General features: G+C 43.3%; 1 protein-coding gene across 2 annotated transcripts; it reads right to left on the minus strand.

Annotated features, from left to right (window-relative positions):
* Window positions 1-51: 51 nt before the first annotated feature.
* anxa6 (annexin A6) lies at window positions 52-22252 on the minus strand. Of its 2 annotated transcripts, none has more exons than XM_027027326.3 (25): window positions 21995-22252; window positions 20728-20786; window positions 19203-19287; window positions 18893-18987; window positions 18589-18702; window positions 15297-15387; window positions 15109-15188; window positions 8601-8657; window positions 8087-8180; window positions 7858-7953; window positions 7669-7727; window positions 7281-7403; window positions 7047-7105; window positions 6615-6693; window positions 5823-5904; window positions 5625-5719; window positions 4964-5077; window positions 3952-4042; window positions 3263-3342; window positions 3122-3175; window positions 2921-3014; window positions 2494-2589; window positions 2257-2315; window positions 1494-1616; window positions 52-475 (listed from the first exon to the last, which is right to left on the minus strand). In XM_027027326.3, exons 2-25 carry the CDS (start codon window positions 20734-20736, stop codon window positions 416-418), a joined length of 1989 nt encoding a protein of 662 aa, XP_026883127.2. In that variant the 5' UTR covers window positions 20737-20786; window positions 21995-22252; the 3' UTR covers window positions 52-415. The 2 variants fall into 2 exon arrangements, with proteins under 2 accessions (XP_026883127.2, XP_026883125.2); XM_027027324.3 differs by having other exon boundaries at window positions 1479-1616; window positions 21995-22251.
* Between the last annotated feature and the right edge of the window lie 720 nt (window positions 22253-22972).

A 22972-nucleotide genomic window follows, 5' to 3' on the forward strand; every position in this document is an offset into this window, starting at 1 on the left:
TTTCAGAGCATTTGGTCAACAGTGGAAAATGAGGAAACCTGCCACAAGACAGCATGATCAGACTTTTTTATTTAGAGGCTGTTTCACTTTAATCACAAACTGTTATGTTTGAGCTGAACCTCTGACAACAGCAGTGATGGACATGTTTTCAAAGCCAAGCACATTTGTTACCTTGCATATTAACAGCAACCCAAACAGTAAAAAAAAAACAAAACAACAAAAAAAACCCTTTATAATACACAGTGTCTGTGGCTGACTATGGCCAGGTGGTGAGAAGATCATAGGTCATAGGTAGTGGGTCATCAGCTTTGGCATTGGGCGTGGTAGCGGCAGTGGCAGCAGTGCAGGGCGATCGCAGCTTGTGACTCTCGGGCAGAGAGCTCAGGTGTCACGGTGTGTAGCCCAGGTGACAGTTCTAGTCCTCACCACCACAGAGCATTAGCAGGGTCTTACGGTAGTCACCTGATGTGTCTCCCTACAAACACAACACAAACCATATACGCTAAAAGCAGAGTCCATCCAGGGAAATGCAGTACACATATAATATGTTAATGTTGTTCTTTCTTATATCACAATACATCACCTAGACAGTAGGACAACACACAACTGATAATTCACAACAGAGATAGAGATATATAGATATCTATATCGATATGAAACTATTTTGATTAAGCCATGCAAAAGAAATTGCCATTTGAAATAATGTTGATTATATATTCACTGATTATATATTCACATGAATATTTTATTTTCTACACGAATGATTTGTATTAAGAAAGTGTATAGTTTGATACCAAGATCGTCAGCTCAGTCCTGAAGCTCGCCATGCATACACATACAGATTTATCTGTAGAAGAGAACTAAATACAAAATGATATCTAGAAGTGTGGGATCCTTGCAGTGTCAATCGCACGGAACAAGTTCAGGCACCAGTTGCTGGATGCGGTGTTGAACATGGAGGATCAAAGTAATGATGGAAGTATTTGACTTGAAGGCCTCTGCTCTCCATGCACTTTCAAGCAGGCTGGAAATAGTCTTTAAATGTGCAGCGGATTCATGTGCATACCATTACACCTTTGTAACACAGCCAGTAATTTAAAAAATTTAAATAATAATTAAAAAAACAACAAAACACAGCGTAGACTGAGTGAAAAGATTAGCAGAGTGTGTGTGTGCAGGGTACGATGCATCTTGAAAGGGAGTTCTGCTTGTGCAGGCAGTGTAGACCTGCTGTACAGCACTTCCTGTTTCAGTGTTCTGCACCAGGCAAACGCTGCAGCGGAAGAGGAAGCTGGGTGCAGGGGAAATTCCTGAACAGCTGAGCAGAGAGCGCATCCCGCAGAGGCCCTGGGGGCCACATCCTAACCAAGCTGGTAGCGCTTGCAGCAGCAGGCCGCGAAGTGGGGCGGCACTAGTCGCGGGCGCACGCAGCTACTTCATTCATGCATACCATTGAGTGAAGACAGGAGGACACTTACAACAAGAGTCTCTACCTGGATGAACTCGTGGAGAGAGGCATCGTGTGTCTCCTTGAACTCTTTTCGGATGTTGAAGAGGTCGATCTCAGAGCGGGACACCATAATGCGGATCAGGGCTCGGTCGTCGGTCCCAAGGCCCTGGAGAGGGGGCAGCATGGAATACAGCAACCACAGCCAATCAGGACATATCCAAACACCCACAGCCAATCAGGACAGATCCAAGCAACCACAGCCTATCAGGAGAGATCCAAGGACCACAAAAACAACATATATTTATATGTACCATATAGCCAGTTGTGATTATACAAAGGCCAAAAAGTTATATTAACTTAAGTTCAATCAACTTCTAGTAATTATAAAAAAGTAATGGATTTGGAATCATGATCCAGACTGGAATACCTCTGGACAATGGGTTTATGTCATTCTCTGGGGGATCCGTAGCACAGTTTCATAATTCTCCTGGCCTAGCACACCAGGTTGAACTTATGAAGGGCATGATAATAAACTGATGATAAATCATAGGGATGGAACAGGATAAACATTCATTACAGACCTTTAATTATATAAGAACAAAGAGTCCCCAGATCTACAGCATGCAGTAAAGTCCGTAATGTCATTCAGCCACTCAGGAGTTATTTGGGAGACGGGTTCTTTGGTAACTGCCTCATCTTATGGTGTCTTTTTCTAAGGTGTTTAGAAACAGACCTCACTTATTCCTACCCTCTAGACACCTGTAATAAGAAAATGTCTAGCTGACACAGTGGGGCTGTAGGCGTACCTTCATGGCTTTGTACAGACGGTCAGCAAAGTAAGAGGGCTGGTTCTTCACGCTGCATACTAAAACAAACAAAGCATGTCCATTACTGCGCAGTACTGACTTTTCCACTCCATTACTGAGCAGTACTGACTTTTCCACTCCATTACTGTGAAATAATGAATTTTTCAACAGTGTGTGGCAGAAAGAATAGCACTGCCTTGGTTAGATCTTTAGTGCACTGACTGAAGAGGTGCTTACCTATAGCATAGAAGACATTTTTAACATCTCCAGACAGCTCCTTCTTGATGATCTGTTCAATGTCCTTGTTGGTACACTTGACAAACTCCTGGAGCACTACAAGGAACATTCCAGGAGTGAGCTCTTGCATGCCAGTGCATTTCTGAGACGTTAGTGTATGATTTTATCTCACCATGGATGAAAAAAACTCAACAGGCTTTTCGACTCTCTGGCTTGAAATCCTGTTAGCAACCATTGGCATGAGGAAAACAACACTGCTCTTTTGTCAAAACATAGGACAGGTACTAACAAATCCAAAGGACTTAGCTCACACGAGCACTCCTGATTGGTGTTGATTTGTCTCAGACGTTGGACTAGTCTTATCTAGACCTCATAAACCATGATAGAATGTTCAAGAAATGGAGGCCAAGCAGCGTGTGGCTGTTACCTCTTCTCAGGTGTGGGAAACTCCGAGCACACAGAACACTCATGAAATTATCGATCATCTCATCAGAATCTGCGTTGCATGCATTGGCCAGAGTCTGCCAATGGGGAACAGATACAGTTGGTCTTTGCCAACTGTAAACAGAAAAACTCAGTAGTTACACAAAACTTTGAAACTTGCTGTCTGGGGAAGTGTCTCACTTACTTGGGCATCTTCTGCAACTCTGGTCATATCGGCAGGTCCTTCTTTGCGCGCTCCCTGAGGTGTAGTGCGAATTGTTTGGCTTGCATATAAAAATAATAAAATACAGCAAAACCTAAAAGAAGCACATACGTGTTAACTTACCTGTGCCAGGGAAACCAGAATTCGGCAAAAATGTCCTGAGGTGTCAGAACGAATGGCGTCCTCCAGACTCTTCTTAAAAGCTTTGGGGATGGAGGGATCATAAACATGAACAAAACAAAACACCATTATATAAAGAGATGGCCAATACAGTATAACTTGTAGGACTCTCTGAAAATCAGCTGCATATCACAGTGTCTGGGAGTAAGTGGGCCCTTATCCAACTTTTAATAAAAAGGTTAAAAAAAGGCCCCACCATTTATTAATTGTTCTCAACTTAATCTCTATCTACCATGTCAGACACTTCCAGTGCAGGAAAAAGGGCAGTTATTGAGGAAGCCTTGGTACAACTGCCCTTAAGCTCTCGTTATAAGCATAACAGCACAAGCAATTAGTCCTTCTGGTTGTAACATACTGATGTTGCCCCCTAGAGGATATAATTAGTATAACACACTATGTCTTTCAATAAAACAGAATGTATTGGATTAAATGTAACTCATGTTTTCCTTATTAATATTGCCTGAAACTTTGTGAGTGCACTTGCTTGCTGTCATATAAATAAGGGCCAAATAACACACTAATGCTCACTACATACGGTGTAAGAGGAATGACCTACTTAGGGGACATGAAGCGATTTTCCACCTCAGCCTTTGCTGATTTTTACCTGCCACTGATCACTGCAGTCATCTCACCTTTTAGATAGGCAGTGCACATGGCCTGAATCTCCTCATTGCTCCTGGTCACCAGAATCTCAATTAAAGCATGCTCATCTGTTCCTGCCCCCTGTGCAAATACAAAGAGTAGCATTACACTGTTGGAGGTGACCCTTTAATTAGGGGTTCACTATTTTTTAGATATTAGAGTCAAAACAGCACCATCAGACCATAGGAAGATACACTAAAACCTTCAGGCCATAAGGGGATACACCAAAAACAGATACACCAAGAATAGTCATCTAAATTGCTTTTGGGTGCACTCTCGGCGTCTAACACCTGAGTTAGAGAATCCAGGTACGGAGATTCCAAACCAGTAGAGTTTACACCATCTAGTAGCCATTTTTAAAAGTAGGAACTGGAAAGAATTCCTCTGCGGAAAATAAGCAAAACAAACAAACCACCCAACCCTGAACTGTGTCACATGCGTATTCTCTGTTTATAGACATGTGTAGGCACATGTAGGCGCTTGTTTGCTCAGTTTAGTTTTTGGCGTGGTAGGAGAGTCTGGAAAGTGTATGACCCATAAACAACACTGCACGTCTCCCCCGCTGCACTTCTGACTCGCTATTGCTTCGCAGTCCACCAATCAGAGCAGCAAAATAGGATCTGCAGAGGACCCGCCCAATGGCCAATATTTGCCAGGGAGTGCACTGGAATTGGGTATTTGGATATGCCAGGATTTGGGATCTTCCCAAACACCTTATGGACGGCATATACTGGTTCGGAACTGCCATCCCATGACTCATGGGTTTGTTGGGAAATTGGGAAACTGGCCCCGGACCAGTCAGTCCCTGTTAACATGTGCCACTGGAAAGCAGGACGTTAGAGACATGCACATCTCCCATGAGCCAATATTGTTCTGAGTAGTTTATTTATAGCCTGTTGCTGTCTGTGCACAGTGCCTCTGTCTTTAAAAGCAACTCTGTGGTGAATGGCATATGGGTGGTTAATGCAGTGGGGTTCATGTAACACAGTGGGTCTCGCTCACCTCCATGGCTTTTTTCATCATTTTGGCATCAAATTCTGCTGGGGTCATCATCAGGCCCATGATGAGGCGGCACAGGTTCTTAGAGAGCTCCGACTTCAGATCTGCCATGAGGTCCTGGTGGGTGAAGAAGAGGTGCGTCAGTGCAAGATGGCGTGGTATTGGGGTGAAGGGTGAACAACTGCACTGGGGATGAGGAGGGGCGTACAGTGAGGAAGCGCGTGCAGTGAGGAGGAGCCTGAAGTGAGAAAGAGTGTGCAGTGAGGAGCGTGCAGTGACGAGGAGCGTACAGTGAGTGTGCACTGAGCAGCAGTGTACAGAGCGGAAACAGCCTGAAGTGTGTACAGTGACGAGCAGCCTGAAGTGTGGAGGAGTGTGTAGTAAAGAGTGTAGAGTGAGAAGCAGTGTGCAGTGAGGAGAGGCATACAGTGAGGAGAAGCATACAGTGAGGAGGACTGTGCAGTGAGGCAGAGTGAGCAGTCAGGAGTGTGCAGTGTGGAGGTGTGTGCCGTCATGAGTGTGCAGTGTGGAGGCGTGTGCAGTCATGAGTGTGCAGTGTGGAGGCGTGTGCAGTCATGAGTGTGCAGTGTGGAGGCGTGTGCAGTCATGAGTGTGCAGTGTGGAGGCGTGAGAAGTCAGGAGTGTGCAGCGAGGAGAATCTCACCCTGCCCAGCAGCGATTTAAACGCCTGTCTGATGTCCTGCCTCTGAGCATTGCTCCTCCTGGCGATGATGTTAATGATTGTGTCTTCGTCCGTCCCTGAAAAAACACGGTGGGTCATTCAGGTGGTTGTGTTGGGTCAGACTGGACCAGCTGTTCTAGGATCTGTCAGTGAAAGTCCTGTCTAGCAGGCACAGCTTACCAAAGCCTTTCATGGCTTTCCTCAGGTCCTGAGCGTCACTGGCAGGGTCAAAGTCTGCGTAGGGAACAATTGTTCCCCTCAGCTGGAAATGGACCCAAAAAGAGAGTCAAATCAGAGATGGTTACACTTCCGGAGCATCTTAACGCCCAGTTATTAACACGCACAAACATATACAAACTCTTACCCACCCATACACACACACACACACACACACACACACACACACACACACACAAACAACATGCAGCTTTCACACACACACATGCCACACACAGACATAAGATCTTGAAGCAGAGACACAAGCCGAAGCACACGCACATAAATACACACATTCAGACTCACAATCACACAAACACGCATGCACACACTTGTGAAGGTAAGTGCTACCTTCAGTGCTCAATATTATGTTCCATAACAGGCATTATCCAAGCAGCTATGTATCGCCACACCTCCATGTCTCTGTGTTTTGTCAGTCTACAAATTTGATGTGTGTGCCCAGGAGAGAGGATGGATGGTCTAAATGTTCCTGAGTACGGAGTACCGAGGACCTCTAGTGGTGACAATGAGGCACAGTCATTGTCAAATAGCTGGCAGCCAACCAGGATGCTAGTTTGTAAAATTAATGGCAATCTGATGTTTTCTGCACACAAACAAAAGACTTTTTTGTCTCCAAAGAGCATGTCTTATCAGGAGCCATGTGGCCACAGCAATCAGCAACAGGTCACAGGAGCCATGCGTGTTTGTTTGTTTGTTTGTTTGTGTGTGTGTGTGTGTGTGTGTAAGGAACCAAACCTGGACTTTGGTCATGGCACTGATCTCCCACATCTTGTATGCAATCTGTGCAGCTTCAGGGAAAAACTCTCCTGCAATACTGAGATTTGAACAGACTAATTAGAGTGGATCTAGTAATTGCTGAAGGATAAAACACTAGAGAATGTTTTGATAGTGTTCTGGACAGTATAGGATCTCTGTAATTAGTTAATTTAAAATACATTTGAATATATATAAACATATATTCAAATATATAACAAAATGTGCTATCAATTGCATACATTTAATAAGAAAACAAAACAAAACAAACAACCAGACAAACAAACCCCCCAGATATTATGCACAATATCTCCCCCTAGTGTCCACTTACATATCCATCTTCTAACATACCAGCCATTCACTTATGTGGGCTCCATTCCTCTAGATAAAGTGTACTGTATACTAGACACTTACTCATCATCTCCACCACAGAGTTTCAGTAGAGTGCGTTTATATTCCCCGGATGTGTCATCCTGTTGAAGTTACAGCAATATTATATGGCATGAGGTTTGATATAAATGATACTTCCTTCTACTGATCTGCTGACTATCACTGCCAAAGAAATATTTTCGGTTTTACAGCATGAGCCCAATATTCCCAGTGTGGGTTAAAAGGGTGAGGCCAGGGCTTTAACATGCTGGATGGTACCTGAATCATAGTGTACAGAGATTTTTCATAGCGTAGCCTGAAGCACTCTCTAATGTCCAACATGTCGATCTCAGAGCGGGAAATCATGATCCTGATCAGAGTGTTATCAGCTGTCCCCAAACCCTGAAGACAGAGAGACAGAGACAGAGATGAGAGAGAGAGAGAAAACAGGTTACAGTTAAAATTACAGTTTAACAGTTTATAGGCTACTGTTAAGGTTAAATACAGTGGATAGTAAGATACAAGAGGTATTAGTAACACTAAAATATTTACATACAGAACACTGAACCAATCACACTGAACCCCATAGGGAACCTTGGAGTCTTATTACTACACACACACACACACACACACACACACACACACACACACACACACACGTGACTACCTTCATGGACTTGTACAGGTGTTTGGCGAAGAACATCGGTCGACTCCTGATACACTGCACTGGGAGAGGACAGTAAGGTGGGACGGCTCAACTTTCAGTCGGCTTTACTCTGTGGGTGCGCGCGTGTGTGCACGCATGCGTGCGTGTATGAGTTTCAGAGACTGGCTCATAGTGCATATGCCAACATACCAACTGCCAGCATCAACCTCTCGAAATCCCCTGACAGCTCACTCTTAATACTGTCCTCAATGGACTTCTCTGCAATCTTCTGGTATTCATCAAACACTGCACAGAGCAAAACCCAAAGCTAACGTCTAGTTATTGTTGAACATTATAGGTAATAAAGGTGTATAGAACTAAATGTTCTATGAGGCCTCTGTGCACATGCATGTGTGTGTGTTGTGTGGTAACTCTGTACCCAGCTGCAGGTGGGTCACACTTCGGTTTCCCAACACCATGATGAAGATGGCCTCATCTGTACCCCACTGCTCCTCTCCTGCAGCATACAGCAACTGTGTACACACACACACACACACACACACACACACACACACACACACACACATACACACACACACACACACAGAAGAAAGACGATACAAGTGAAACCTGAGAGGTCTGGACTTCACTAGTCAGCATTCCCAGTGCTTGGTTATGTCCAGAACAGCTCTGCGTGCGAAAATCATCATGTGCAGTTGCTCATGACATTACTTCAAATCTACCTTATGGTTTTATATGAAATATTTTTGCATTTATAACTGGGCTGCTAACCCTCAGCTATCTTCTCAGTAGGGTTTCCACAGGTAAACAAGGACTTTATTGATTGAAAGAATTAATTAATAATGTTATTAATTAAGTACTAACAAATTAATTAATTAATAACACCAGCAGTAGTGGTTAGAACGTTGTAGCCCCTCCACTCCACTGCTTACCTGTGCATCTTCCTCCACCAGATCTGTGTGTACCACATTATCATCGTCTCTGGTCCCCTGAGGAACCAAGACATATTTAGCACCAAACACTTCACACACACACACACACACACACACACACACACACACACACACACACACACACACACACACACACACACAACCGCACCCACATATGCACACACACACGCACTACCACCACCATTCATGAGTACAAAGACCAGTAGTCATTATTACTATACAACAGGACAAATTAAAGATTCATTCACAAATTAGAGTACAAACTGTAGAACTCAATAGAGCAAGTTAAACAACGTATTATATACTATATTACTAACTTCACTTCCACATAACAAGCATAAAAGTTAATCATATAGGACAACAAACTATAGTATCATAAACCCCTATGCTGTAAGTAAGGGAAAGCTGCTGTATCTGAAGACTTTAAAGTTTTCAACACAGCAAAGAGTAGAACTAGCAGTGGCGACTAAAACGGTACGCTTATCACGTGGTAGGGCCCGCCCTGTGCTGTGGGCGTGTCTGCCCTATTAATTGTGACCACGCCTCCCTTGTTTTCGTCACCTGCACCTTGTTTCACAGCCTTTATGTGTGCATATAAACCCCTGTGTGTGTAGAATTAGCTGTTGGCCAGCGTTAGTGTTAGCGATCACTATTGTGTTTCGTGCTTATGTGCCTGTTGTCGTTGATCGTTTACATCACGCCGCACTAGCGTGTGATACGCGAGCGCGTTTGTCGTTTATTGTTTCTCCGTGTTTCGTCTTGTCCAATAAACGCTCGTGCATCCTTACAGCTTGCCCCGCGACGCTCTGGCCGTCACAAAGACCAGCTGAGTATGCTGTGAATTCAGACTCTAAACGCGCCCACTGGTGCCCACAGGTTTATTCCTCGTATCTACTTCCAAAAACTATCAACGTTGTCATCATTATAAAGCACACTTCCTCATGAAGATCAAGAGAGCGCAATAAGATAACCCATACTACGTTACGACTACACAGACAGTACATCTTAGTAAAGAATTTTTGCAGTCATTAAGACCCAAAAACTAGTACTTGTAGCACAGTTTTGGAAACAACTAACTTATGCAGCTATCTATTGATGTGGTACACTAAACCCTAAACATATTCTCTGCTGTACACTCATTTAGCAGTTCTAAAACACACTTCTTGCAACACTATACACAGTACACTATACACTATACACTATACAGTTCCCTACGTTGGACACATCGTTCAAAATTGAAAACCCTGTGTTTCTTTTCAAAAACACTGCCTTGCAAATGACGAACCCATATACCAATCACGCAAACCCAGTCCCCACAGGCGAAAACACTTACGGTCAATTTTTACAAATCTTTAGAATTCAGAGTCTGAGCTCTATAAAGAGGACACAGGTTATGTATTTTGGTTTGCACATCAATACTAGACAGAGAGGAAGAGGAAGACGACAAGCAACCATCACAGATCTGAACCACTTTGATTGACTATGTGATCCAGCACAGGAGGAGTTTTTGTGCGGCTGGGCGGGGTCCAGCCTAATCTGAGCTGCTTCACTGTAGCAAACAGTGTCCAGGCATTCAGAAATGAGAACAAGTAAGTAGACCTATCCTCTGTACCATACTACTGAACTCACAAAATCGAACTGTGTATACCACTCTACTACTGTAGTGTGCTACCATATCAGTAATTACAATAACGTTTCATTTCATCCTGAAAACCCATCATGTTTTTGCAGAACTGTTGGACTTCCCCTTGCTGGAGGAATAAGACGGCTGTTCAACCTAGAGCAGAAAGAGACCATCGTAAACATGGTCAGAGCAGACAATAGCATACATTTACTATAGCCGTGTCACGTTCAGCAGCATCCATTCAGTGAGTTTATCTGCACTGGGCCGTCTCCTGAAAAGACATCAAGTATGCATGAAGCAGCTATACAGGGTACTGTTTCAGCACAACTGCACTGTGAATATGTGCAGGTAAGCTATGCTATCCTCTCACTGGTACTGTATTCCAGTGTCCTGCACAACACCATATTGACTACTTTATGCCTGTTTCATACTGTCATACAATACTGTAATGTTCGGTTTCAGAGTGTGATGGAACTAGATTTTGATGCAAGTTCCTTTACAATGTTGAAGCTCTCTCTAGACAGTACGTCCCCCCGCTGTCTGGCCAGACATCACCTGTGATGCCAATGAGATCTTCTGGCCAGACCCAAACAGGAGACAAGAGGCAGCATAATTTTGTATGTCAGAGTTATAAGACTATTTAGTTATCTTTTTGGCTTTTGTTATCTATGTATTACAGTTGTTCGCATTTGAACACACACTGTCGCTGAATTAATACCTCAAGAAATTGATTCTTTATGCTAAAATCCCATAATCATACAATATTTCTTCACAACTATAAACACATTCTTATCGAGTCAACACAGTTTACAGTTCTTTCTGCACTCATTTTCAAAACTCTGCACACACTTCTCAGCACACTATTCAGTTTTCATTTTCACCTGTCTCATTTTCCTAAGATCTGGCATCTCCAGTCAAAATTCAGTGTGCCAACAAACGAAACCATAGTCCCACATGTGAAAACACAGAACATCATAATTATTTACTGAGTTCTATTAAATTGCCTGGGATGTATAAATTCACTCACTGATTCGGGAAAAGTTTGAACTTACATAGCAAAGAGAAAACACAAATGCAGCAAGAAATACCACAGAGAGGCAGAGGACGATGAAGAGGACAGGAAAGACAAATAAATATTTCCAAATAAGACAAATAAAACATTTGAGCAGTTCTTGTGGATAGTGTCATACTGTAAACCATGGAGTGAGCATGAAGGAAGCTGGGTAGATTTGTGGTCAAATCCTCAGGATCAACACGATGATGTCTGACATTGTGGGGTTTTTTTTGTTTGTTTGTTTTTACGGTAACAGCATTTGTGTCAGGAATGACTGCCCTCCTGGTATCCCTGTTTCCGTGGTTTCCCAGTCGTGTCTGTTTTCCTTTGCGTCCCTGCTCTGTTCCTTGGTTTCGTTTTCGCTGCCCCTCATCTGCTCCTTTGTACCGGTCCGCGTTTTGGTTCTCCCTGTTCCTATGTTCACCTGAGTCTGTTTACTGCCTAATTGTCCTGGTTATTTGTACCCTGTGTTTTATCTTTTGTCTAGTTCATCGGTTATTTTGGTAAGTCTGGTTTGTCCGTCGTGTCATTATTACGCCTGCTATTATTGTCGTCACCCTTGCCTTGTAAAATTGCCTCGTTCATGTGTTACCTCGCCTCTGTATTTTCCCCTTTGCATCTGTTGATTTTGCCCTCCGTGATTGGTTCCCTCACTTAATAAACCGCCTCCCTGCGCATGCATTCTGCCTCTCGCCTGTGCCTAAGGGAGAATGTTACGGAATAACCGACCAAAATTTAAAGAGAAGCTTCAGTCCGTCACATCATGTTCTATCCTCTTCGGTTCTGAAACCCTAACGCTACCCAATGAGGGACGCTGGATTACTCCCCGAGACGGAGTTGGATTATCTCAAGACTCTGCTTTCCACTCTCAAGGATGGGAAGCCCCTGGTTTTGCCCTCACTTATGGCAACTCCAGGTGAGTATGACGGGGAGGACCAGTTGGTGGGGAGATTCGATATGCAGTGCTGCATCTAGCTCCAGTGCCTGACCTGCCCTAATCCCCCTGAGCTAGTGAAGGTGCTCTTCATGAAGACCTTTCTTTGGGGTAAAGCACAGGAAGCCAGGACTGTGGAGGGTATCTTCTGACTGTTAAAAAGCACAGTTTGTGGCAAAAACCCCAAACCCACCTTCTGTAGCTACTCCCCACCCACAGCCAGAGGCGCGAGAGATGACGCCGCCCGGCCAGATCCGGTCCCCGGCGCGAGAGATGACGCCGCCCGGCCAGATCCGGTCCCAGTTCCCGGCGTGAGGGATGACGCTGCCAAGTTTGCTCCGGTTTCAACCCCCAGCGAGAGAGACACTGCCAAGTCTGTTCCAGTTCCAGTCCCCGGCACGAGAGACGCCACCAAGTCTGTTCTAGTTCCAGTCCCCGGCACGAGAGACGCCACCAAGTCTGTCCCGGTTCTAGTTCCCAGCGCGAGAGATGCCACCCGGGCCCATCCAGTTCCTGTTCCTGGTGCCATGGATGCTGCCCGGCCTGATCCAGTTCCTGTTCCTAGCACGGAGGTCACTGCCCGGCAGGATCCAGCCCCCGACGTGAGAGACGCCGCCCGTCCCAAACAAGTCCCAGTCCACGGCACAAGAGATGCCACCAGTCCTGTTCCTGTTCCCAGCCTAGTGGTTGCCTCCTATCCTCGCCACCCAAGAGGTCTCCCAATCTGTTCTTGTTCCCTGTGTCAGGTCTGTGCCTGTAGGTGCACCCCTGGATCTCCCTGCAGCTCCGCTGACGGCCGTAGCCACGCCTCCAGACCCTGTAGTGCCGCTGAGCAGCGCAGCCCCATCTTTGGGCCTCCCAGACCCGCTGCTGACCGGTGCAGCCACGCCTCCGGACCCACCGCCGCTGAACGCGTTAGCACTCTGTGCCTAGAGTAGAGGACCCTGCTCTGCCGGTCCCTGTTTCTGGCACGGAGATCATCGCTCCGTCAGCTCCTGCTCCTGGACTGGAGGAGGTCACTCTGCCCATCCCAGTGCCTCGCACCCGGCCTGCCCCCGTGGCCCGACCCTCGAGACTCCCCTGTGGCCCCTGTAGCTGCTACAGCTGTGCCTCCAAAGACATTTGGGATTCCCTCAACCATGAGGCGAGCCAGTGACCCTGGAGGCCCCTCCGTCAGCCTCCCGGACCCATACGGATTTTGTGTTTGGGCCTGGTGTAACTCCTGCAACTCCTCTGCCCCCTGAGGCTGCTGCGCCAGCCCCCAATATTGCTCCCTTATCTGCCTCTGTATCCTCTGTTCCTGTTTTGCCTGCTCCTGTTACTGCTTTTGTCTGTAGATCCGTGCCTGTTTGAATCAGCCTAGTGAGCCCCGTTACCCTGCCGTGTGGCGTTAGTGTTTCCCTGCGCGTCCCAGTGCCTGTATCCGTGCCAGTTGTGTACTTTCTTCTTCTTCCCGTGTCGGTCCTGCTAGATATACTCCCCTCTGTCTTTGCTTTTGCGTCTGTCTGTTTCCACGTCTCTGCCTGTACCAGCATGTCCCCTCTTCTCTCCCCTCCTGACTCCACACCCACCTCCCGTTCAGGCCGCATTACTAGTCCGCCTGCTTTTCTCCATCCTGCTCCTGTTCCTAGGTCTGCCCCGACTCCTGTTCTGGCCCAGGGTTTGGCGTTGGATCCCCTATCTGCCCCAGGCCCTGGCAGTAGTCCTGCCCCTGGACCTGTCCCTGCGTTGTTTACTCCATGTGTTTCCCCATCTGCTTCCGGTCCGGTCTTGTCGTCCCTAGCTCCTCCTTTTGGAGGAGTCTCTGCCTCGTGTAGCCCTGTGGTTCCTGCTCTCTGTCTAACCTGAACTCCTGTCTCTTCCTGTGTCTAGTCCGGTTCCTGTCCCCGCTCCTTGTCTTGCCGGTTCTGTGTCTATCAGTGCCTTGTCCTAGTCCTGTGTTTCGTTTTGCACACCCCAGCGTTGTGCACTTTAGTGGGGGGTTACAATTTGGTTGGTTTTTGTTTTGTGTATTTATGTAAGTGTACTGTAAACATGCCATATTACTGCAGTATTGCGTTTCCCTCGTTTTTTGTTTTTTTTTACTGTAATGCAGTAGTTTTGTTTTTTTCAGCACAGTGTAACTTTGTGGTTTGTGTGCATACATACATGCTGTGTGTGTTGTATTCTGTGTGGATTATTTGTTTTTGAGGAGTGTGTGTGTGAAATTTTTCAGTCAAAAGTGAGTTTTCCTCTGCTGGTGTAAAGTTTTGAGAATAGTTTGTATGGTTAAGAGCTTTGAGTTTTTACTTTTGGGAAATATGTGTTCAGAGAAATGTGTATAACCAGTCAGAAACAGAAACAGTACTATGTGTGTTACAGTACTATTCATGCAAAACCAATTCACCCTGGACAGTTTTTTCTCATTTGGATACACACTGTAACTGAATTGTAGTTAACTTTTTGTTTTACTTTATGGCGTATATGTACTGAATATGCAAAATCAGCATGTAGATTTGTGAAAATACATATACATATGGGTACTGATGACAGACTTTTATAGCACAATGCTGTGCCCTACACCCTGAAAAGTCAAAAACACAAGCTATTGTTTTCCATTTATCGCATCGTTGTGTGATTTGCTGTGTAGTAAAAAGCTGTTCATTTGATATTTGTGTGTAGAGTCTGGATGCCAAAATACCATTTTGGCAAGAAATGAAAGAGTTTTGGATGAAGTGTTTACTTTTTCCAAACATTTTACATGTTGTGTGTGTCTTTGGCTGCTGTATGTTGAGTTTTGACAAAAAGAGAAACTGGGTCTTAGCCACTGCAAAACAAAACCCTAAACGTTCACTCTAACAGTTGCTATGTGGTATAACTTAGTTTAGATTCCAACCTGGAGCAATACAACCAGCATCTTCTTGAAGTGTCCTGACGTGTCTCCTATGATGTCTTCCTCAATCTCTCTACCGTATGCTGAGATACAAGAACATGAGCATCATGAGGCATTGTTTCAAACCACATGGAACATTTCTGTCCCTTCTCATTTCATTTAATAGAAAGGCCCTACTTAGTAGGACTCACCATCTTTGTATGCTGCCACTAGGCTATGGATTTGCTCGTTGGTTCTGGAGGCGAGTATTTCAATCAGACATTTCTCGTCAGTTCCACCTCCCTGAAAAAACAACAGCAATTAATGATTCAACTCAGAAATTTAGTGTGACGTCTCTGCAGTGCAGATTATATAGTCTACATGAACTGGGGCATGTAGTGGGGCATAAACCTTATTCATTGAATTCAGGTGTTTCATTCAGTCCCGTAGCCACAGAGGTGTATAAAAACAACCACCTAGCCATGCAGTCTGCCTTTACAAACATTTGTGAATGAGCATGGTACTGAACCGAGGTTGCAAGCCAGGCCCTCTCGTCCAGTATCAGTGTCTGACCTCACAAGTGCTCTTCTGTATGAATGGGAAAAAATTCCAATACACACTCCAAAATCTTTGTAGAAAGCCTTCCCAGAAGAGTGGAAGCTGTTATAGCTGGGGGGGTCTCCATATTAATACGTATATTAATGTACACTGACATGTAATGTGTAGGTGTCACAATACTTTTTGTATAAATGGGAGGGAGTGGGACAGCACTGTTCATTTAATATTGAGCAAAACAGTATTGCAGTATCTGCTAGGGATTTAGAATGATTTCTGTTTCAAACAGTGGTACAGTTCTGCCACAGTTCTAGTGTTATTCTACAAATATTAAGGGGCAGTTTCAAATTACATTCTACAACAGATCTTGTGGTATTCTATAAGAGTTCTGGGCCAACAGAACAGTGGCACTTTATAAAAAAAATGCTAATGGCATTCTACAATTGTGTCAGTGGCATTCTGTAACAGTACTAGTGGTATTCTACACTAGTGTCAGTGTCATTCGATAATAGTGATAGTGGCATTCTACTCTAGGGGCAGTGTAATTCTATAACAGTGATAGCGGCATTCTATAATAGTGTGAGTGCCAAGCTATAACAGTGTTAGTATCATTCTATAGCAGTGCTGTTGGCATTCTACAGTAGTGTCAGTGACATTCTATGACAGTGGTAGTGACATTCTCTGACAGTGTCATCTCTATACAGCATATACACCTGAATTAATGCATCATAGCTTGTTATAAGCCTTGGTCATCAGCGCTGCACAAGCTGCTTTGCAAACCATGCAATGCCACAGAATGCTGTATATAACTGGACTATGACATAAAGTGCTGTATATAACTGGACTATGACATAAAGTGCTGTATATAACTGGACTATGAAATAAAGTGCTGTATATAACTGGACTATGACATAAAGTGCTGTATATAACTGGACTATGACATAAAGTGCTGTATATAACTGGACTATGAAATAAAGTGCTGTATATAACTGGACTATGACATAAAGTGCTGTATATAACTGGACTATGACATAAAGTGCTGTATATAACTGGACTATGACATAAAGTGCTGTATATAACTGGACTATGAAATAAAGTGCTGTATATAACTGGACTATGACATAAAGTGCTGTATATAACTGGACTATGAAATAAAGTGCTGTATATAATTGTATGATGCAATAGTGTATTGTATATAAATGGACAAAGCTCCATTGTTGTCGTTTTGACTTTGTGTTCCTGCACAGTGGCTATGTTCCAAATGTGAAGAGTCCTCCCTTTCTGTAGGAACAAAGGTAACTGGATATTTGCCTACTCAGTTGTTTGGAGGCCAGCTGTACACAACAATAACCATATAGCTGGTTATAGATGTGGCATTTACATCTAAAGTTTGATGACACACAAGTCAACATGAATCTGAAAATTCAGAAGAAAATATCTGCATAGCCAAAACATTTGATCTGTCCAAATCAACTGCTCCACTGTTCTAACATAATAATTGACTGGGGAGCTTAGTAATACCAAAAGTCATTTTTAGATGACAGTGAAATCAGGCAGATGACTAAACAGACATTCAGAAAAAGTTGCTTAACACCATTCAGACATAAATATATGTTAAATACTACAATAAAAAGAAGCCTGTCTTGATTTTACCACAAGATATAAGCTACAGGTAAATCCTAAGGACAGAAAGATCAGGTAACAGTTTAATAAAATATTAATTGAAAAGCATGCTGGAGAAGTTGTTGAACAAAACCTAATGAGACGAAAAGGCTAACCTCATTAAGCTGTAACAGAGTGAGGGAACCAGAGGAAGCAATGATGAGGCCCGGTGATGTCTAGCACTCACAGTAATCAGTCAACATTTTTCAAGTACAAAACATACTCTTTGTTTAGGTTCAATTTTATTTAGGATGATGATCATTTGTACAATTATTCTGTATCCCCAGAAATGGGAGACTGAGGTTCTGAGGAGAAAGAGGCTGTGGTTCCTCTATGAGTCACTCAAAATGAATGTAAATACATAAATATCTTTGAGTAGACATTATGCAGTTGATCTTCAAAGCAGATGTTTTATTTCAAATTCAATATGCTGGAATACAGTGAATTAATGTTCTCCAGCCTAATCTGTCCAGTTATTTATGAGCTGCACTGTATGTAACTTAAAAAGCCTTTTGTGAATAATAATCTGTTCTGTAGTATTTAAGGTTTGACAAATCATTTCTGATTTATTGTCATTGCAAGGTAATGAAATGCAGTTCTACATATCCCCACTTCTTTAGAAGCTGGGGTCAGAGCATAGGCTGAGATATTATACAGCAGCCATGGAGCTGACAAAGCCTAAGGGCCTTAATCAGGGGCCCAACAGCAGAATGACAGAGCTGGGATTCAAACCACAACCTTCCAACTGATAGTCCAAATTCCTACCCACTTGGGTACCATTTCACCTGTAAGTTTGCAGATGGTTGGTTATTTCTAAGGTTGATACTATAGCTGCCCCACCTGATGAAATTCACTTACCGCCCCCTAATGCCAGCATAATGAAGCAGACACACAGAAAATACAGTCAGTAATAGATCAGAATCAACACTCAGATACACATAAATACCCTGCTTGATTCTAATGGGCAAATATGCAGAAATGTATGAAAATACTACATCATTTTCATTAATACCAAAGAAACATTATGATCAAAACTGAGCAAAGTGAGTGTTATGTAGAAGAAAGACTATGAACTACTAAAGGAAGTGGTCAGGAATATTCTCAGAATGTCTGTTGCCTAACTATATGAAGCTGCACATCTAAAGAGTCATTTCTTCCCGCATGCAAGCCAGGCACTTGAACATGCACATCACGCAAAAGCAATTGTGCTTGGCATGTAGCCCCGAGTAAACTGCACAGGAGCTGCAATGCACACTCTCTGTCTGGGCGATGCAAACTCACACCTACCTTGATTGCATCCTTGATTTCTTTGGCATCGTGGTACGCCGGCAGTCTCATTAAGCTCACAATCAGACGCTCAAACTTGCCTGTTAGCTCATACTTAAGATCCTCAATCAAATCCTATAGATAATTAATAAATATCAAAAAGACATCAAGCAGAGATTCAGACATCACGTAAATATTATGCAGAAATCTCATGTTTGAGCTTTAAAAAAAATACTAAAGATCTCATGTACTCTCAGACTGTGTAAAGTAAAGCGAAAAGCATCCTGACAGATGAGTGGCTTTTGCTGCCGGAGATGTTCCCTACCTTGCCATAAAGTGATTTGTAGGCAGAGCGGATCTCCTGCCGCTGAGCATTACTTCTAGAGGTGATCAGGTCTAAAATGGCTTCCTTGTCACTTCCTAGAGCATGTGAATAATGTGAAATATTTTAAAAAGAATCGTCTGTGTTTCAGGGAATTATTTACATAAGAATTGTCTGTAGTTCAGAGAATGCCTGGCTATTCCCCTTTTCCACAAAACCTGTCCAGTTCAAACTTGCTTTTCACATCATTAAACTAAATTAGTTGAGGTGATTTTGGAAAAGCTAGCTCATGGAGAAAGGGTCTTTTACATACCAAAGCCTTTCATGGCATTGTAGAGGGTTTCAGCATCACTGCTAGCATTGAAGTTGGGAAAATCAGTCACTGTGCCACGGAATCCCTGAGACAGAGATAGAGGTGGTGGGAATGGAGCTGGGAATGATATGTGAGATTGTCCATGGCTGCTTCAACTAAAGTTAAACTGCAGAATCAGTGAATAGTGTTGTACTCAGGAATAAATGCTGAATAATGCAGAGGTTTTCCTTTGTGGGAGGTAGGAGCTAGCCAATGTGGATTTCACACAAATGTTTAATGTTCAGAGACAGTGGGACAGTCATAGCCATGTGGCAAACACCCTTTCCTATATCTTTACAGTGACCACTCTGACACAGGCTCATAAACACCCTCAAAACCATCCAAACCTTAAAACTATAGTTGCTTAGCAACCATAACAACTATTCTGAGCCAAACAAAGTCAGGAATTCCCACATGCTTCTCTGTGCATTTGTTACACAACACCGGACAACTGCGATCTGAGTTTCTCTGATAGTCTGTAGAATGGTGTAGAGACCTTCAGCACAGGCTTTGGTGCTACAAGCAAAGACTGGTGTGTAGACAGCTGACACCTGTCCAAGTCTGCAGCTGCCTGGAGGCCTCATCAGTTAGGCGAGTTTTGTGTGTGCGTGTGTGTGTGTGTGTGTGTATGTGTGTGTGTGTGTGTGTGTGTGTGTATGTGTGTGTGTGTGTGTGTGTGCATGCATGAATGTGTGTGCAACTGAGACAGCAAGGGTTTCACATTACAGCTCCATTCACCCTGTAGGGATAGCGTTCGCCCCTTTAGGGGCTTTGACTCTGTGTCCCACATTGCATAAATGCTACATTACTGTGCACTTTTACTTCCTCTTCTTCTTCGGTCAGGACCTGCTGTCCTCATGAGGACACTTCTGCACATGCTCGGAGCTGTCCTGTCACAGCACATCTCTGAGACCATCAATCGATAGGACAGCCGTGCAGCTCAGTGCTCACAGCAACAGACCCCCTAGCAACAGTGACCTCAACAAAAACAATGCTTCAGTAGAGAAGGTAAAGCATCTTCGAAACCTCCCAAAAGAATAAGTATTGTGCTGGAATAAAAAAGACCTCAAACGCTTTATACGCAGACTGTTCTAGCAGACTGCAGAGAAGGTTTAAAAAAAATGAAGCATGAGTTCACAGTTTTGTTCCAATACACCATCTGTAAAACCACTCTAAAAATGAAAATTGAAAAATGTGTAAAAGTCCTGATAGAGAAACACTTTATGTTCAGTAAAACTGTGCAGTGACGGGTGAGGCATGGAAGCAAGGACAACCCCAAAAGTTCTATGTCATTATCAGCCTGCTGTTCGTCCACTCACGCCCACTCCACGGGGAATGCACAGACGCCCAACACTGCATGCAATGAGAGAGCTGAGCAATGCAGTGTCATGGGCTGAGTCCTTGGGTCTGGTACCACCTCAGCAGAGAAGTACAGCAGAAAAAACAACACTCTGTCTTATGTGTTAGGACAGAAACACTGGATTACCTTGCCCATGTTTCTTTTTTGTTGGATGCTGTCAGTGGAATGATGGACTTAAACTGAACCTGTAAAAAACAAAATTGTAGAAAAAGCTTATTTTACACCACAAAGTTCAGTTACTGTATAATGAGAAAGGAGAAGTAGAAGAATGAAAAAAAGAATGAAAAAAAATGCATTTCTTTTCTGGGTAACAGCTGCTCTTATACCTCTATGCAGCTTATGATTCAGCTGCAAGGAATGAATCTGGAAATGTAATGTATATAACTGCATCTAACATGGCAAAATATTCACACACAGTGGTTTCACAAAGGACATCTGGTATGGGTTCAGTCTCAACATCCATTCCTAGCCTTTCTCTATACACCCACAGTAATTTATGCAATAAATACAAACATACAGGACTTGCCATTAGAGAGGCGGACTCTCGAAAATCCACCACTCTCCCTCTCCCCTAACATGCTGCAGGTTAAAAGGCTCTTTGACTACAGGCCTGGCACTTTAAGATTAATGTTTCCATGAGATACTCTTACCATCTCCCTTAATGCCTACACAGTCTACTCTTTCTCTGTGTCATTCAGACAAAATCAGAGATGCAGTATATTCAGTGAAATTATAGAAGCCTGTGCTAATCTGAACTGCTATAAAACTGTATCTTTCCCTGTTCCACTACATATACAGGGAGAAGACAAGAACTTACAAGTTAGAAAAGCAGTGCCATTTAGAATATGACCCTCCAATTATCTTTCTGTAAATTTTCTCTCATTTTGTAGTACTGTAGAAGACATTGCTTACGTACTCACTTGAGATAAGCAAAATATATGTAGTACATTAAAGATATTTTAAAAATAATAAAGATGAAAAAAATATCTACTCATTACAGCATCGTTTGAAGAGTAACGTGGTGACCAAAAATAGAATGTTCAAAAGGGACAGTTCAGATAGCGCAAACTCTAAGAGAGAGAGAGACAAGACCAACGCCACACCCAGAGGGGGTTTTAGTAAGGTTACAGTATGCACTGTAAATTAATGTTGTATTTAATCATTCAGAAACACTTACAGATATGCACTGGATCGTTTCACAAATGTATATTAGGTGTATATTTAGAATCGTTTTGCACATATGGTGCAAATAACTTTCTCTTGCCTAGTGATAATGTATTTGTAGACTTTCCGTTATGTTATTGTAATCAAACGTCATGCCAATTATACGTATTGCGCAGTTTAAACTCGTCAAAGAAGTCAAAATGAGCAGTGTTTAAAGAGCAAAACTCACCTTCTGTAGTTTATTGCCCTAGAGGCGATAGTTGCAGTTGTGAGTGTTCGGAGGCGTCTCGGTCCGGGTTGGGAAATGACCGATGAAATAGCAGCTGTCCTCTGCGCATACGTTTCTGACGTAGTACATGGACACGCAAAACTCGGGAATAAAGTACTAGTAGGAGGACAATTTAACAGCTATGATGTAATATCCACAGCCGACCTTTTGCAGGACACAATATGTGTGAACCTAGCGAAGTCGTGTCGCTCGGAATACGACCATGAAATCACATGATTTCTCCTCCTTTGCACCAACCAATTTGGCGTAACGTGTTCTGCTGCAACAGCACAGCCGTGTATGCAATAAAGACACCTATTTCTCAGAAATGGTTTTTAAACAAGAGGAGCTTCGCTACCACTAATCCAAACTTACCAGCAACAAACATTTATACCACCGATTTCTCATACCATCAGATGCCGTCAGGCCGTATAATAATGATCACGTTTATTTTACACTGTTATCGAAAACGTAAGGAAATCTGACGAGGGACGCTGGAACATAAGGGTGATAGATCTTTTTCTGGTCGTCTGGTCATCTGAAGAAGTGTAAAAATAGTTTATTTTTTAATTTCATGAATAAATGTGTAAAATTGCTTTGTGTGCTCATGTGGACTTAAAGAGCGAGGTATGAAAAACGCACTGTCATCACTGCTTATTCTGGGTCACAATCAGCTACACCGGGAAAAAGATATCGACATAAACAAAAATCAAATGTGAGATAAGACTAGACTATTGAAATATATACAGAAATAGGATAAATATTAGTCCTTGGAACATTCTTGTTAAGATAATTCAGTTTGTGAAAAACACGAATGCATTTCCTCAGGGGAAGGTTTTCCTTGCTATTACTTTTGTACAATGTTGTAATGTTGTTTCATGGAGCAGAACCAAAAACACATTACGCATAAGAAACAGGTCATATTTCCAGCATGGACCC

The sequence above is a fragment of the Electrophorus electricus genome, chromosome 4 (assembly GCF_041902795.1).
Source record: "Electrophorus electricus isolate QZ-2024a chromosome 4, ASM4190279v1, whole genome shotgun sequence".
NCBI lineage: Eukaryota > Metazoa > Chordata > Actinopteri > Gymnotiformes > Gymnotidae > Electrophorus > Electrophorus electricus.

What these genes read in the sequence shown, in the direction of transcription:
- anxa6 (XM_027027324.3), bottom strand. An exon ending in ACCTGTACAAGTCCATGAAG is followed by an intron (nt 7,404 to 7,668) that starts GTAGTCACGTGT and finishes CTCTGTCTTCAG; the next exon opens with GGTTTGGGGACAGCTGATAA. An exon ending in AAATGTCTTCTATGCTATAG is followed by an intron (nt 2,316 to 2,493) that starts GTAAGCACCTCT and finishes TGTTTGTTTTAG; the next exon opens with TATGCAGCGTGAAGAACCAG.